The sequence below is a fragment of the Bacillus rossius genome, chromosome 6 (genome assembly GCF_032445375.1).
Source record: "Bacillus rossius redtenbacheri isolate Brsri chromosome 6, Brsri_v3, whole genome shotgun sequence".
In the NCBI taxonomy this organism is placed as follows: domain Eukaryota; kingdom Metazoa; phylum Arthropoda; class Insecta; order Phasmatodea; family Bacillidae; genus Bacillus; species Bacillus rossius.
In genome coordinates, this window is record NC_086334.1 from 48,139,144 (window position 1) to 48,152,967 (window position 13,824).

Sequence of the window (13,824 nt, forward strand, 5' to 3'; positions counted from 1 at the left end):
AGCTTGGTTTCAATTGTTTATAGCCCATAATAAATTTTATTTTAGTTAAAAATTAACAATTTACTTTCGTTCAGACAGAGAAAACGCATTGAAACCTTTTTTTAATACTATAAAATAGTGTCCAATGAAAGTATTATGAAATATGTTGATATATTATGAAAAATATACTTAACACAAAAAAACAATGACTTTACAAGGCCAGCGTGATGGAGTAGTCAATCACTATTAACTTCAGGCATTCCATTAGAAAAATTTCACAATTCTTTAAAAGAAACAAAAGTTTAACATGATAAAAGATGGCCCTAAAACTGTAAAAACCATTTTTAGCGTAATTTTGGTCCCTATTTCTCCCATTTATTGTAGGCATTTATACGTATATTATTAACAAACTATCAAAATACATCTACTTGGTTAAATTACATTATTTTTAAGATGGGAAATCATTCAAGACAGTTAGCAATGGCTCTTCTCACCTAACCCTTCCCATCTGAATCTCAGAGTTAGCCTGGAGAACATATGGAAGAAGCTGGTGGACGGTGGACGGTGGTGACATGACTTGCAGTGACTTGACTGTGTTGCAGTGTGTGTGACGGCCGCGTGGTGCTCGCCCTGGGCCACGCCCGCCCAGGAGGCTCTCGACGAACTGCACGACGCCGAGATCCTGCGGGCAGTCGTCACCTCCATGGCCGAGTACAACCAGCGCCGCGCCTCCCACAGGTACTCCAGCCCTGCCGCGTTCCTTTGCTGGCAGCTGCTACTCACTCCTTGGCAGCTCGATATTGTAACTCGATAAACCTCTCTGCTGGCAGCTGCTCCAAGGAGCACTCGCACTCACACCTTTGGCAGCTCGATATTGTAACTCTGTAAACCTCTTGGCTGGCAGCTGCTCCAGCGATCATTCTCACTCACACCTTTGGCAGCTCGATATTGCAACTCGATAAACCTCTTTACTGTCAGCTGCTCCAAGGAGCACTCGCACTCACACCTTTGGCAGATCGATATTGTAACTGGATAAACCTCTTTACTGTCAGCTGCTCCAGCGAGCACTCGCACTCACTTATTGATGGAAAAAAGGTAAATGTCTGTATGTGCTTAATTTGTGTTATTAGCAATTCCCAGTGGTGATCATGGCAGCAGGGGTCACTAACAAGTTCAGTGCATTGTATCCATTCGACATTCTATGTGCTAGTGTAAGGGAACCTTTGTGAGTGGAGTGAATCCAGGCATCAGTTTGGTTTGAATATTATGACTAACGATAGATTTTTCACTGGTATGAAATTGTGTCTCTTGCTGATCGCACATCCCAACACTTTTTTTTCTTAATCCTCGATCTTCGAGTAGCTTTCATTTCACATTTAGCTATGATGAGCGACAATGGGCTCTTGTTCATAAGTCCGTCGATTCTGTGGGATTATGCGGAACGTCCAGGAATGCACGCATATCATGTTGCTCGTCTGAATTATGGTTGATAACTTGACTTAAATAAAACGAGATACTGATTCGTGAAATGCTCACCGTAGTACAAGCGGTCGGTGTTTGTTGCAGGCACAAGCGCGCTGAATCGTCGGTGTGCTACGATGACGTGGGGTGCTTCCAGGCGTCGGGACCGTTCAGCTACCTGGACATGCTGCCGTCGTCGCCCGCCGAAGTGGGCACGCGCTTCCTGGTGTACTCGGGGCGCGCCCGCAGCGCGGCGCCACTTGTCGACCTGCCCGCCACCAACCTGACCGGCGTGTGGGCCTGGGCCGCCGGCTCCTTCAACGGCTCCGCGCCCACCAAGGTCATAGTGCACGGCTTCGGCAGCTCCTGCTCTCACGTCTGGGTCTACGAGATGCGCTCGGCACTCATGGCTGTGGTGAGTCAAGAGTCCCCTTCTTCACCACTAACCATCATCATTGCACACCTTCTTCAGCAACTTATATATGGGTCTAAGAAGTATCCATCAAGCTCTTGCCTGAGGTGAGTCCACCCAACCACAACTTTCCCATCACTGGCCAATCACTTTATCATAGTGTACGGCTTCGGTAGCTCCTGCTCTCACGTCTGGGTCTACGAGATGCGCTCAGCACTCATGGCTGTGGTAAGTCGAGAGTCCCCTTCTTCACCACTAACAATTCACCACCACAACCTATTGCCATCACCATTGCACAACTTCTTCAGCACATGGGTCTAAGGTGTACCCCTTACGCTCTTGCCTGAGGTGAGTCTACCCAACCACAATTCTCCCATCACTTGTCAATCACGTTATCATCGTGTAGAGTCCTTGGTCCCACAAGTTTGTTTACAAGATGTTCTTTTAACCCCATGGGCATGGTAAGTCACACATCACACATTTGTACACAGCTCTCCGATCATCAAATAAAATCTTGCTATATGAATTCTGTACATGATTACAGTTACTCCTGCGCCCATATGTGTGTACAGGCTATACGAAGACCTCTTCTCGGCATCGTAAAAGACCTCGGTAGATGTTAACGCAGAGATGTTACGCTCGTGTGGTTATAGTCGTGGGTTTGATCTCAACCTTTTTTTGCATGACTGAAGTTTGTAGGCACCTAGTTAGAACCATAAAGATTAGATGTCACATTAAGCTGCAGGCAGATATTTAGTAGGTCTATCAAGATGTAAACTCATTAAGGATGTAAATGTAGGTCAATGTGTGCACTGGCACGACGGGCAGAAGGAACGAAGCTATGTGAGGCCAGCGGCTTGTCGGCCTGAGAGCTTTCTTCTGTCACTGCGGCCGTGAGTGATGGGAGACACGCATTGGTAAGAAGGGAAGGGATGGACACAGAAATAGAATGCCGTGAGATAGGGTGAGGCAGGTACGACCGCTCACGTCCTCTGCGTCCCAGATCTAAGCCCCGGCACGTCGTACCCTAAAGGTACACCCGGGTAACGACCATTAATAGAGGCTAGGTGTCGAAATGTAAGCCAGAGGAGTTGAATACTCCAACAAGAAAGAGGTATCACTCCTTCCAATCGCTGTGTGGGGCGTTAAGCCCACTCACCTTTACGCAGCAGAACGTTAGGTAGAACCACTATGGGAGTCGCCTGGGTTGGCTCGTGTCTATCCTACTTCTACAGACGCGCCACATATCAGGTCATATTCCCGTCGAACCCACCACAGCCCCTTACCGAAGGGAATTTTCCCAGTTTTCCCTCGATCCAGAAATTGCTGGTGTCATGACGTCTCAAGGGCTACACTCTTAATTTTCTTTTGTAAATGGAACAGAAATATTGATGTGAAATTATAGATATTTGTAAATTTATAAATTTACATTAAAACAACTCTATCGCTACAGAATAATATTCGCAGTTAAACAGTTTGGATTATTACCCGGGTATGTATGCATTGTGTTGTCTGAGTACTTCCAGTAGTTAAAGTTATTTGTAAAACGTTCCCTGAATAGCTTTCAACTACTTAACTGGGACCATAATAAGCGTGATACCACGAAATAAAGTCACACGGTTGAGTATATAAATTTTCTTTTCCGTGGTTTACAAAAAAAAAATGCTTGAGTGAATCATCAATAAAAATATAAAATTATTCATCATTTTCGTACGAAATACTTAATAATATCTCGAAAAAAAAACACATAACCATAGCCATGTGTTATAAATTTTCAATATATTTCGTGTAGTATTAAAAACTATTTTTTTGGCATCTGGTTTCCAAAGGAATCTTTTGTAAAAAAAAAAAACAATATAAATTTTGTTTTCTGTGTACTAGCGCGGGCCGTGAGCGCGAGTTTAGGCACGAGCTCTACCGCTGACCTAGGACGCCCGCGTCCACATTCTTACGTGCGTCGTGACGTCAACGTGTCGACCACGTGGCGTCGTCTGAGCTCCTCTTCTCTCCCCCTCTACTTGCGGGGACGCACCACAACGCCGAAATACCACAACGCCGAACATACAATAACGCCGAAAACCATATTGACTACAACGCCGACAGCTAGAAAACTGCTGTGTACCACAACGCCGAAATACATTAACGCCGAAAAATGTCATTGCAGGACTGCCACAAAGGTAAGGTTAGGCTAGGTTAGGCTAGGTTAGGCTAGGTTAGGCTAGCCTAGGTTAGGTTAGGTACACAAATTCATTCAATGTTATTCATTTTGCTCCTTTGACCCCCCCCCCCTCCTCCTCACAGCAACATTTTTCGGCGTTGTGGTACACAGCAGTTTTCTAGCTGTCGGCGTTGCGGTCAATTTGGCATTCGACGGTATGGTATTCGGCGTTATTGTACGTTCGGCGTTGTGGTATTTCGGCGTTGTGGTAACGACCCTCTACTTGCCACAAAAATGTACACTGCGCGCAGGAGGTCTGGATACTTGGCGGAGAGTGAATCTCTCCTTGGTATGTATGTGTATATATATCACGTGTTTTTTGATCTTCTTTATTGCTTGGGGTGAGGGGAGGGGACTGGAGAGGCAGAGAGAGAGAGAGATATATAGAGAGAGACACTATTAAACTAATAGTAGACATTAAAATATAATAAGTCCATACAACACACACACACACGTACGCGCACACAAACACACACGCACACACATTTATACGTAGGCATTCTTTTGAAGTGAGAATTTTTTACAGCCAGTAGGTTAAGTGAAGGAGAGGTTGTCATCAGAGAAAAACAAAAAGTAGCGTAACTAACAAATTGTAACTCTCCGAGCGTTATGGGAGTGTGACGATCATGAAGCGCGTGATACAACTTCATAACTAATGGGCGCCATGTTCGTTACACTTACACTTCTATGGAGTTATCGAGGAATTGGTTGTTGAAAGGCCTTGTGGCTACTGATACGTCAATTGTACATTGCTCACACAATCCTGAAGCCTCATTAAAGTACTAGAAACTCAATTTTCGTGTTGATGTAAATTATAAAACACATAATTTACATTGTAATTATATTATAGTGGCATTAACACGGACGCCACTCGAATCACGAATTTATTTAACATATCTAAACTATTAACATAATTGCCGAAAACACAGCGGCAGAAGGTCTACATGCAGCGCCGTTAGTGAGCTGACGTAGAACTATACTCAGTGTATGAAGTTTCACTTCTAACGGGCGTGGTGGCCACACATCTGAAATTATTTTTATGATAGCAAATTATTTGCGAATAGTTGAAATTAATATTTATTAACTTTCGCTGCATAGTTTTGAAATTTAAGTCTTTTCTTTAGCAAAATATATGTCAAATGCTTTTATAATTATGTGTTAATTATTTCTTCGTAGTACAAACATTCGTGTAAAATAGACATTTGCTCAAACTCATTTTCTGTGAATCATGGAAAAGGAGAGAGCTTTGAAATTGATAGTTTCTCTCTCTGTGTCTAACTTGGACTACAAAACCTGATGTCCCTCTCTAGGAACACGGCGTCGAATGGGAAGTATTTGTACTCTAAGACTCGCTTTACACACCACTTTAATTTTTTTTTTAAATTTTTACCATTCATTTTACTTCAGGGCTTTTTATAAAATTTTAACTTCATAACTGTCCTTGCAATTGTTGCTCAGTCATGTATAAATTTAATAGATATTTATTAAGTGTAAAATGTTGTGCAATGTTTCGTAATTATTATAACTTGTGAGCCTTTTTAAACACTTATGAATTATATGTTGAAAATATTTGTGGCAGAAAAATATCTGCAAGAGAAGTATCAAGTTAAATTTTATAAATAGCCCTTAAATAAAATTAATGACGGAAAAACTTAAAAAACTTGTTTCAAATTTTTAATCAAAGAAATAATATACGTTGAATTAAAGAACAAAAACAAGAACAACACGATGAGTGAACGAACGAATGTCAGAAAACGAATCGTTGAATAAAAATGCAGTGGAACCTTTTGTAAATAAGAATAAATTCATTTATTTTGGATAAGTTCTAAATTATTTTACTAAATATATCCATTATTATATTATAAATGCGAAAGTGTGTTGGCATGTAGTTATTTTATGGGCCATATTATAAATATTATTATGAAATTCCTTCCTATGCAAGTGAAAAGGGGTAAATTCAGTTCTATAATAGAAAATCATAAGAGATAGGTTAATAATGAGTTTGTGTCATTTCTCTATGTCCACCACACGGTAATATAGTAAGGTCTGGCAACTTCCTATCCTTGTCCTTGGCGAAACCCATCAGCTTAGTAATCGTGCGTCCATCACGTCTTGCCTAGGGTTTACCTGCCTTCCACAAATTGAAGCTGAAGATTGGCGTCCAGGTTTTGCTTTTTCGTAGCCTTGATTCACCGAGACTGTGCAATCAATGAATCTTTAAAATCAAAATTGTTCGTTTTTCAGTGTATGTCCTACAGACTTTAAACTTGGTAGTGATGTTACTTATACTATGTTGTGTTCAGCCCGAGTAAAGCTAGTTTATATTCCTATATATATACACACATTAAAGTTAATACTATATCTAAGATTATTCGATGCGGTAACTGACAAAAAATTCAAATTCGTAAAAGAGTAGATTAAAAAGTATCGAGTACAGAAGTATCTTTATGGAAGAGAAGCTACTCGATACCAAGAAGTATCGATACTTTTCCCCGTGACCCTATCCGTCTCGCAGTGCTCGTGTTCACGCAAGGACGCAGTTCTGGCTTGAAGAATCGATTCATAGTCGCCAGGCGCACCGAGCGTTGCGTAAGGCGCGTGGCGATAGACGCGTCGCGAATTATTTGGCGCGTGAAAGGCGAGGCCCGTTTCCTGCACGAAGTCTGCGGCCGGAAGCACTTCGGCAGAATCGCACGGCGACTTTCTCTGATTGGGCCTCGCTTCCGGCATCTGCTGTGTCTCGAAGAGTGCTTGGCTGACATCTAGTCGCAGCACAGATAAAAGAAGAATGAGAAAGGCCTGTGAAAGGTTTCCACAAACCAGATGCCAGAAAGAGATTTATATATTTAAAAATATATATATAAACCATATTTTATAACACAGTAACTTGTGGTGCAGATACTTGGACAGTATACCAGAGAGATACGAGGAAGACAGAGAAATAGGTATGAAGTTTATGAGGAGTATGTTGGCAGTTACGAGGCGAGACAGGATAACGAATGAGATGGTGCAAGCGAGAGCAGGAATACAGGACTTGAATGAGATAAAGAAAAAAACAAGAATGTACAGAGAATGGTAAAAGAGAGATTGCCAAGGAAATTTATGCAGTTGAAGTACACAGGAAGAACTTGAACGGAAAAAAAGTGAATAATATTGTTTAGTTCTGCCAGTAGGTCATTCACTTCGTTCCATATCTTAAAAGCCACATAGGTGAAAGAGTGCTTGTGTATAGACGTATGAAACTGAAAAATGGGTACCTCAAAACGAATTCTTGTTTCTCGTGGTGTGATGATAAATGGAACCGAAGGTGACGTGCTCATGTGTTAGATATTGTGGAAATTTTTTCTGTGTATTACCTTTTTAAGTTAAAATAGATTAAACCGTTAATACTATAAAGTTTCCGCACACGTTATAAGTTATAATTATATGGCATCACTGAATTATTATCTTGAAATATTTTTAAACACATATAATATCACTAAGCGGGCCTACATGTTTGGTGTTTTGGTTTGGTTTTAACCACTTAAATAAGTCTGTAAATACTTCCTGAAAATAAATTGAAAATTTATTGAGCTGAAACAACATTATTGTCATATAATATTAAAAAAATAAAAATAAATCCCAGGGACTAGTTTCAAACCTCGCCCCTCGAGGTTAAAAAGCGCATGCTCTACCGCATGCTCTGCTAAGCCTCTTAAAAATATTGGAAGGTGAATATGTATTAGAATGAATGTAATGCCAGTTATCATCCAGTTTTCATAGGTATTTAAAAACTTGAAATTATTTTAGAGTATATAGGCATATTTTAGTTAACCAAATGTATTCCAGGGTAGTTTCACTATCATAAAGTTTCATTTGCCACACCAATACGTTTGGTATGTGCCCGAATTATTACAAAAGTGACTATATACGGGTTTTTGTTGCTACACGTGGGTCCGCCATATTTGTCTCACATTTCCGTGCATCGACTTTCTTCCTTTTTCATGAAATCACTCCTACTAAATTTCCTATACCGAGAGGTAAGATGTTTACACATCTAAAATTGAAAACTATTTTCAACTTATGGTTGAAAGCGCTTCTACAGGCTAAAAAAAGTCGCTTTTTAAGTTGGAGCTGAAAAGAAGATTTATTGTAAATTAAAGGTAAAGTTTTTAAGATGGTAAACTAAGCGTCGTCAAATGATTTTATTAAAACAATTGTGGGTAACACCCTTATTTTCCCTTCATTTTCGTGGAACGGAAGAATAATGTGGTTTCTTAAGGTGCATTAATATTAATGCGCGTTTGTTTTTGCTTGCAACACCACCGTTTTTGTGAAATTTATAACAGAATACTGCAACGCCTGGCATATATGCAACACTTACAACACCCAGTTTGCTAGAGCTGCTGCAAATCAGGGGCACGGGTTGTTAAATAAGGTATGCCAGCTGTACCAGCCTTGGGAAGTACTTAAGACTCCATATATATTTACTTGGCATAGTTAAAACTCAAGCTAATATTAACATTTACAATAAAGGAGAATTTAACCTTTTTGTGTTTTTTAAATGATTCTTGCAACAGGACTTTTGTCTGAATGCGAGAGCAGATATCAGTTCCTGAATATCGCAACTGCTGTGTCTTAGGAAGTTTACTTTGTTTCATCGCTAGGTTCGCATGTACGTCGCTGTATTGTCATTGTGTTGTCAAGATTATTTGTTTGTATCATCGTTGGGTTCCTCTTTTTGTCGCTGTGTTGTTCAATGTTGTTATTTTTCTGTATTTACTGTTCTTGTCACAACTGTCTCGTCGTCAACCCATTGGGCTTGTCTATGTTGTATTTTTTTAATAATCCCGTTCACACAATTATCTGTGTTATCTATACAGATAACATTTGAAATCGGCTGATTTTGGCTTGTGTATGTGTGTATTTCTGTGTTTATCCTTGTTTGATCATTATTCGGGATTTCTCTATGAGATGCATACAGTGTAAACTAGCAATGGTGTAGGATAAAATTAATTTTTTTTTGCAATTTTTTTTTGCGGCAACCTATTCCAGCTCTTCAGCTAATGGTTAGTGATTTGGTACTGGACTTTAAAGGCCCGGACACAATCAACATAAGCACTTCGCTTACAGAACACAGTAATTTAGATTACAGTAAAACTGCATGCAATTCAATTTAACTAGCTACAATGATACATTCTGTTTAGCAGTTAAACAAGCCCGGTATTAGTATTAAGTAGAGTTCGCTCTCGGTTTTACTCTTGCGTAATACTGTGTTATTGTTTAACTACCAAGTCGTCATTTGATAACTTTTTTTTTAAATAAGAAAATGTGTATGTTTAGTTAAGCTATAAGCATCACAGTCTAAACTATGAAGGAAAAAAATTTCTTTCTGCTTTTAATTTTACAATTTTGGATTTTATTCTGTTAATACTAATTGTTTTCCGTTATGACTACACACTACTACCTTTGAATATATAATTCTGTATAGAAGTCGCCAGCCCAGGTTAAAATTTCTAATACGGTTTGAGGTAGTTGGTTAATTCACCGCCGTAATCGCCACCATCTCTAGGGCATCGACTTGTGGTGGTCCCTAGCGGAGAAGTGTCGAACTCTTCAAACACCCCTTCTGAACGACCTTAAGCTGCAGTGAATGATGCTAGGGTGGGGGGGGGGGGTTGCGGGGAATGACAGCGGGCGACAGTGCTGCGCTCTAACGTGTAAATAACAACCTAAGACGATACAGGGCGTTACGGCAGCGCCCTGCAGCGATGAAGTTCCCAAGCTGCTCATCATACGCTCCTGAAAAACGTAGAGTAAATCCTATCCACTCGCGACTTCTATACAGTATATATATTCAAAGCTACTACAGTGGTATTAATTTTTTGAAAGCTAAAACAACTAAAATAGACAAAGGTATGCGGTCAAGTTTACGTCTCCTGTGGGCAGGCCGCTGTGTTAGTTCTGTGCTGTGTAAGTGCTGTAACTGTAACAGTGTGTTAATGCTATGTCGGTTGAACGGATGCAGCGCCGGAGTTGCGGCTCGTGACCGCGTGGGTGTGTGTGTGTTGCGTGCGCAGGAGGACTGCAACGTGATCTGCGTGGACTGGGAGGGCGGCGCCGCCGTGCCCAACTACGTGCGCGCCGCGGCCAACACGCGGCTGGTGGGCAAGCAGGTGTCCTTGCTGCTGCAGGGGCTGCAGAGGCACGCCGGCCTGTCGCTGCAGCGCGTGCACCTGGTCGGCTTCAGCCTGGGCGCGCACGCCGCGGGCTTCGCCGGCTCCCAGCTGCGCCGCATCAGCCGCATCACCGGTGGGCGCACGCATCTGCTGCGTACCGTGCATTTACTCGAGTTTACCTTCGGCGCACCATAATTATGGCGCGCGTCCCATACTTACGGCGCGCATCACATAATTATGGCGCGCGTCCCATAATTATGGCGTGCGTCCCAATATAATGGGGCGCGTCCCATTATTATGGCGTGCGTCCCATAATAATGGGGCGCGTCCCATACTTATCGGGCTTACCGGAAAAATCGAGGTGGAAACCCTGTGCTTCCCCTATAGTCACTTTTTTTAAAATTTAAAATACATTTTTTGTTGTAAACCAGTAGGAATGGCTGCATTTGAACACGTTCATTTCTACGGATTATTTCATTCACTACTTAGCCGCTGTAGCAGCGAATAAATCTTATTTTAGAGTTTAGTCCCACTATGAACATTACGTATCCCCAATAAATTACACAGAGTTATCAGCCACCAATAGATTAAAAACATAATTTCCAGCTTGTTTAATTTCACACCTAATTATTTGAGACACCTGTGTTTCAATAAATCTTTTCGTGCTGAGACAGCTCTTAAAAAATTCTACATTCCCTTATTAATACATTTTAAAAGGCTGCAGTTAATTACTGACCAAAGACTGTCATTTAAAAAGTTTAGCAAATGCATTCTAGCTGGCCGAGTTCAGTACATAAAATGCTTTCCTTGCCGACCGAGAACGGGAGTGCCACGGAAAATACCTGCTCGCGGCAACATCTACCGCGTTTCCCACTTACGAAAAGCGTAAAATTTTCGCGTCATGGCTTTTCCGTAAATAGAGAAATAAATTTCCTAAATCTTTTTTTCGAACACTTAAGATATTCCTCTATTTACCCTGAAAAAAGGGCGTTTCTAAATTCTGACTGGTTTATGAGAAATCACCGTTTATATGTTACGTTACAATACGCGGCCAGCTCAATTTTTGCTTTTCCCTTGTGAGTCTGTGTGTATATGTATGAGATAACTTTAGTAAAATGTTGAGTATGGTTGATTAGCTTAGCTACTTTAAAAATACTTTAAAACATCGTGAGTGCTATACAACTTAAGATGTAACTATAGTGACCTAAACAACCGTTCACACGATTTCACAGTATTTTTAATGTAGCTTACTTAAACTAATCAAACTTCCACACTTATTTAATTTCTTTTAATGTAGCTCAATATTCGCTAGTATCTCCGTCACTTAAGTCTATCCTAGAATACGTGCTCATACGAGCAGCGAGCGAACTTCGGTGATCTTCGGAACTGTTCGGGCCTCGGACTATACTGGTGTGAACTGGTTGCCACACATACCTAGGCAACCATTAAAAATATTTTATGGTATATTTAAAGCAGTTATACTAATTTAAACAACCGTACCCAATATTTTAAAGTATTTTTAATGCAGATATACTAACCTAACAAACCGTCCCCAATATTTTAAAGTATTTTTAACTAAGATAACTTAATAAATTTGACCATTTTCACGATATCACAAATTTGTTATATTCACACTGAACATGCACGAGCGCGATCTCTGAATGAACTGTAGTGAATGTTAGGTTTGCCTTTCATGTGCTTCTCCATATATAAGAACGTTTATCTGGATCTGCATACAAGCTAAAAAAATTGGCGGTAGCTGCGTCAAAGAATAGATCTTTGTTTTTGTTTGTTTGTCTTTGTTGTTCGATAAAAAAAAATATTTTCAGTGTTTATTATTTAATTTAGAAAAAGCAGCGATGTAAGAATTTTACCACGAAACGTTCAGGTTCGACCCCCTGTAGATGCTATTTATTCATCTTAACACTGAGCCACCGAGGCCCCTTGTCTCTGTTTATTCTTATTTAGAGCCTACGAATATGCTTGCAGCCATATAATTAGTAATTTCCTAGAGATAGCAAGCTCTGACGTAATTAGAATCACTTTTCACCTCACCATAGCCAAACTTCAACACCAGAAACATGAGGAATTAGTGCTTGACCACGCATGCTGTTGGTTAATAAGAATGGACTATAATTTCTGTCGTAACAAAGTTAATCACATAAAATACAGACCTTTAGAACTGTTTTCGCAGTGCAGACACTTCTTTTCAAACAGTGTTTGGTGTGTAACGCAAGCATGGCGCAGGCCGACAGCTAGACAAAAAGCTGCTTCATTCAGTATTCGTGTCATGAGCTGGCCCCGATGTACAAACGGGCCAACTGGGCATTTGCCCAGAGAGCAAGTTTTTGAAGAGCGGAAGAATTGAGGTGCGAAACAAAAAATGGGACAAATAATTGAGGGACGGGGAAAATATTTTTTTTTGTCGTACGACAATGATTTGATTTTCAAAAATACATGTCAAATCCAAAAATTTTGTTACCATAGTGTACTGCTATGGATACAGTCAAGGGGAAATGTTAGTTTACACCAAATACTGCAGTGCGCTTAAAAATATTAGGCCTTAAACCAAATACTTAAGAAATAGTTTTAAAAAACGTTTACCAAAGGACAGTTTACTATAACTCCTGTTTTATTGCGGGAGATATAACATCCGTATAAAACTGCAACAACGATTTATTAAATTTGAGTAAGAAAAAAAAGACAAACCACCTGTGTCTTTGGAAAAACATTAACATCAGGTTGCATAATGTGCTGTTTTATAACTGATGGTTAATAAGCTTGAACTTGTAAAATGTTATGATGTTTGGGGGGAAGTAGAAAGGAAAGGGGGTGGCTAAAGCTTATCTGCCCAGAGCGCTGGCTGCCTGGCATCAGGGCCTGGTAATGGGGGTCGCAAAGCACTCATTACTGCACGGATGTAGCCACTTCTTGTCCAGCTGATGGCTCATGCAATGTCTGCAGGACACCCGAATCATCAGGGGGAAGTGTAGCGCTTGCATTGTGGAATAAGTTCTTGTTGGGCGGCGTTTTATGGAAGTGGCAGCTTTTATAGACGCATGCTTTCAAGATTCATACTCATTAATCATCACATGATGTGGTCAAGCATCATTTACTCGTTGTTTTGTGTGCTCCAGTACAGCGACGAGGAGGCGGAACAGTGACTTTAACCATGTCACAGCGCGCAGTCCTCTAACAATTACTGACTCCATGATGCATAGGGGCATGCATGTCTCGCCAAAAAAATATTCCGAGGCTAACTGAACGCGTATCGTCCATGTTTCTTGATTGGGTAAGATTCCTTTCAGGTGCACGTCTACTGTTAGAAGACCAATCGCGGTCACTCAGGGTGAAAGAAAATGCGCCCTCGAATGGCTCGGTCTAACAAGGAATCGACTTCTCCCGCAGACGGCCGCCAAACAGGGGGGGAAACTGTACTTTCTGAAACTCTTAATTTTTGTTTATTAATCATTTGGGATTTTAATGTCTGCAGCTCTTAATATTGTTATTAGTCACGATCGTAATATCCAGGGCTGAGATTTGAATTGTTTGTACGTACGATTTGCTTTGTGTCTGCTGTGCAGATGTCCTCTATG

The 13,824-nt window shown here is 40.7% G+C and overlaps 1 protein-coding gene across 2 annotated transcripts in view; it reads left to right on the plus strand.

The window, feature by feature from the left end:
• Positions 1–13,824, plus strand: part of LOC134533150 (pancreatic triacylglycerol lipase-like) — a 102,702-nt gene that overhangs the window by 60,815 nt on the left and 28,063 nt on the right. For both annotated transcript variants that reach the window (XM_063370464.1, XM_063370465.1), the window contains exons 2-4: positions 582–717; positions 1,546–1,855; positions 10,130–10,361. In XM_063370464.1, coding sequence (XP_063226534.1) covers positions 582–717; positions 1,546–1,855; positions 10,130–10,361 — 678 coding nt within the window. The remainder of the gene's footprint in view (positions 1–581; positions 718–1,545; positions 1,856–10,129; positions 10,362–13,824) is intronic.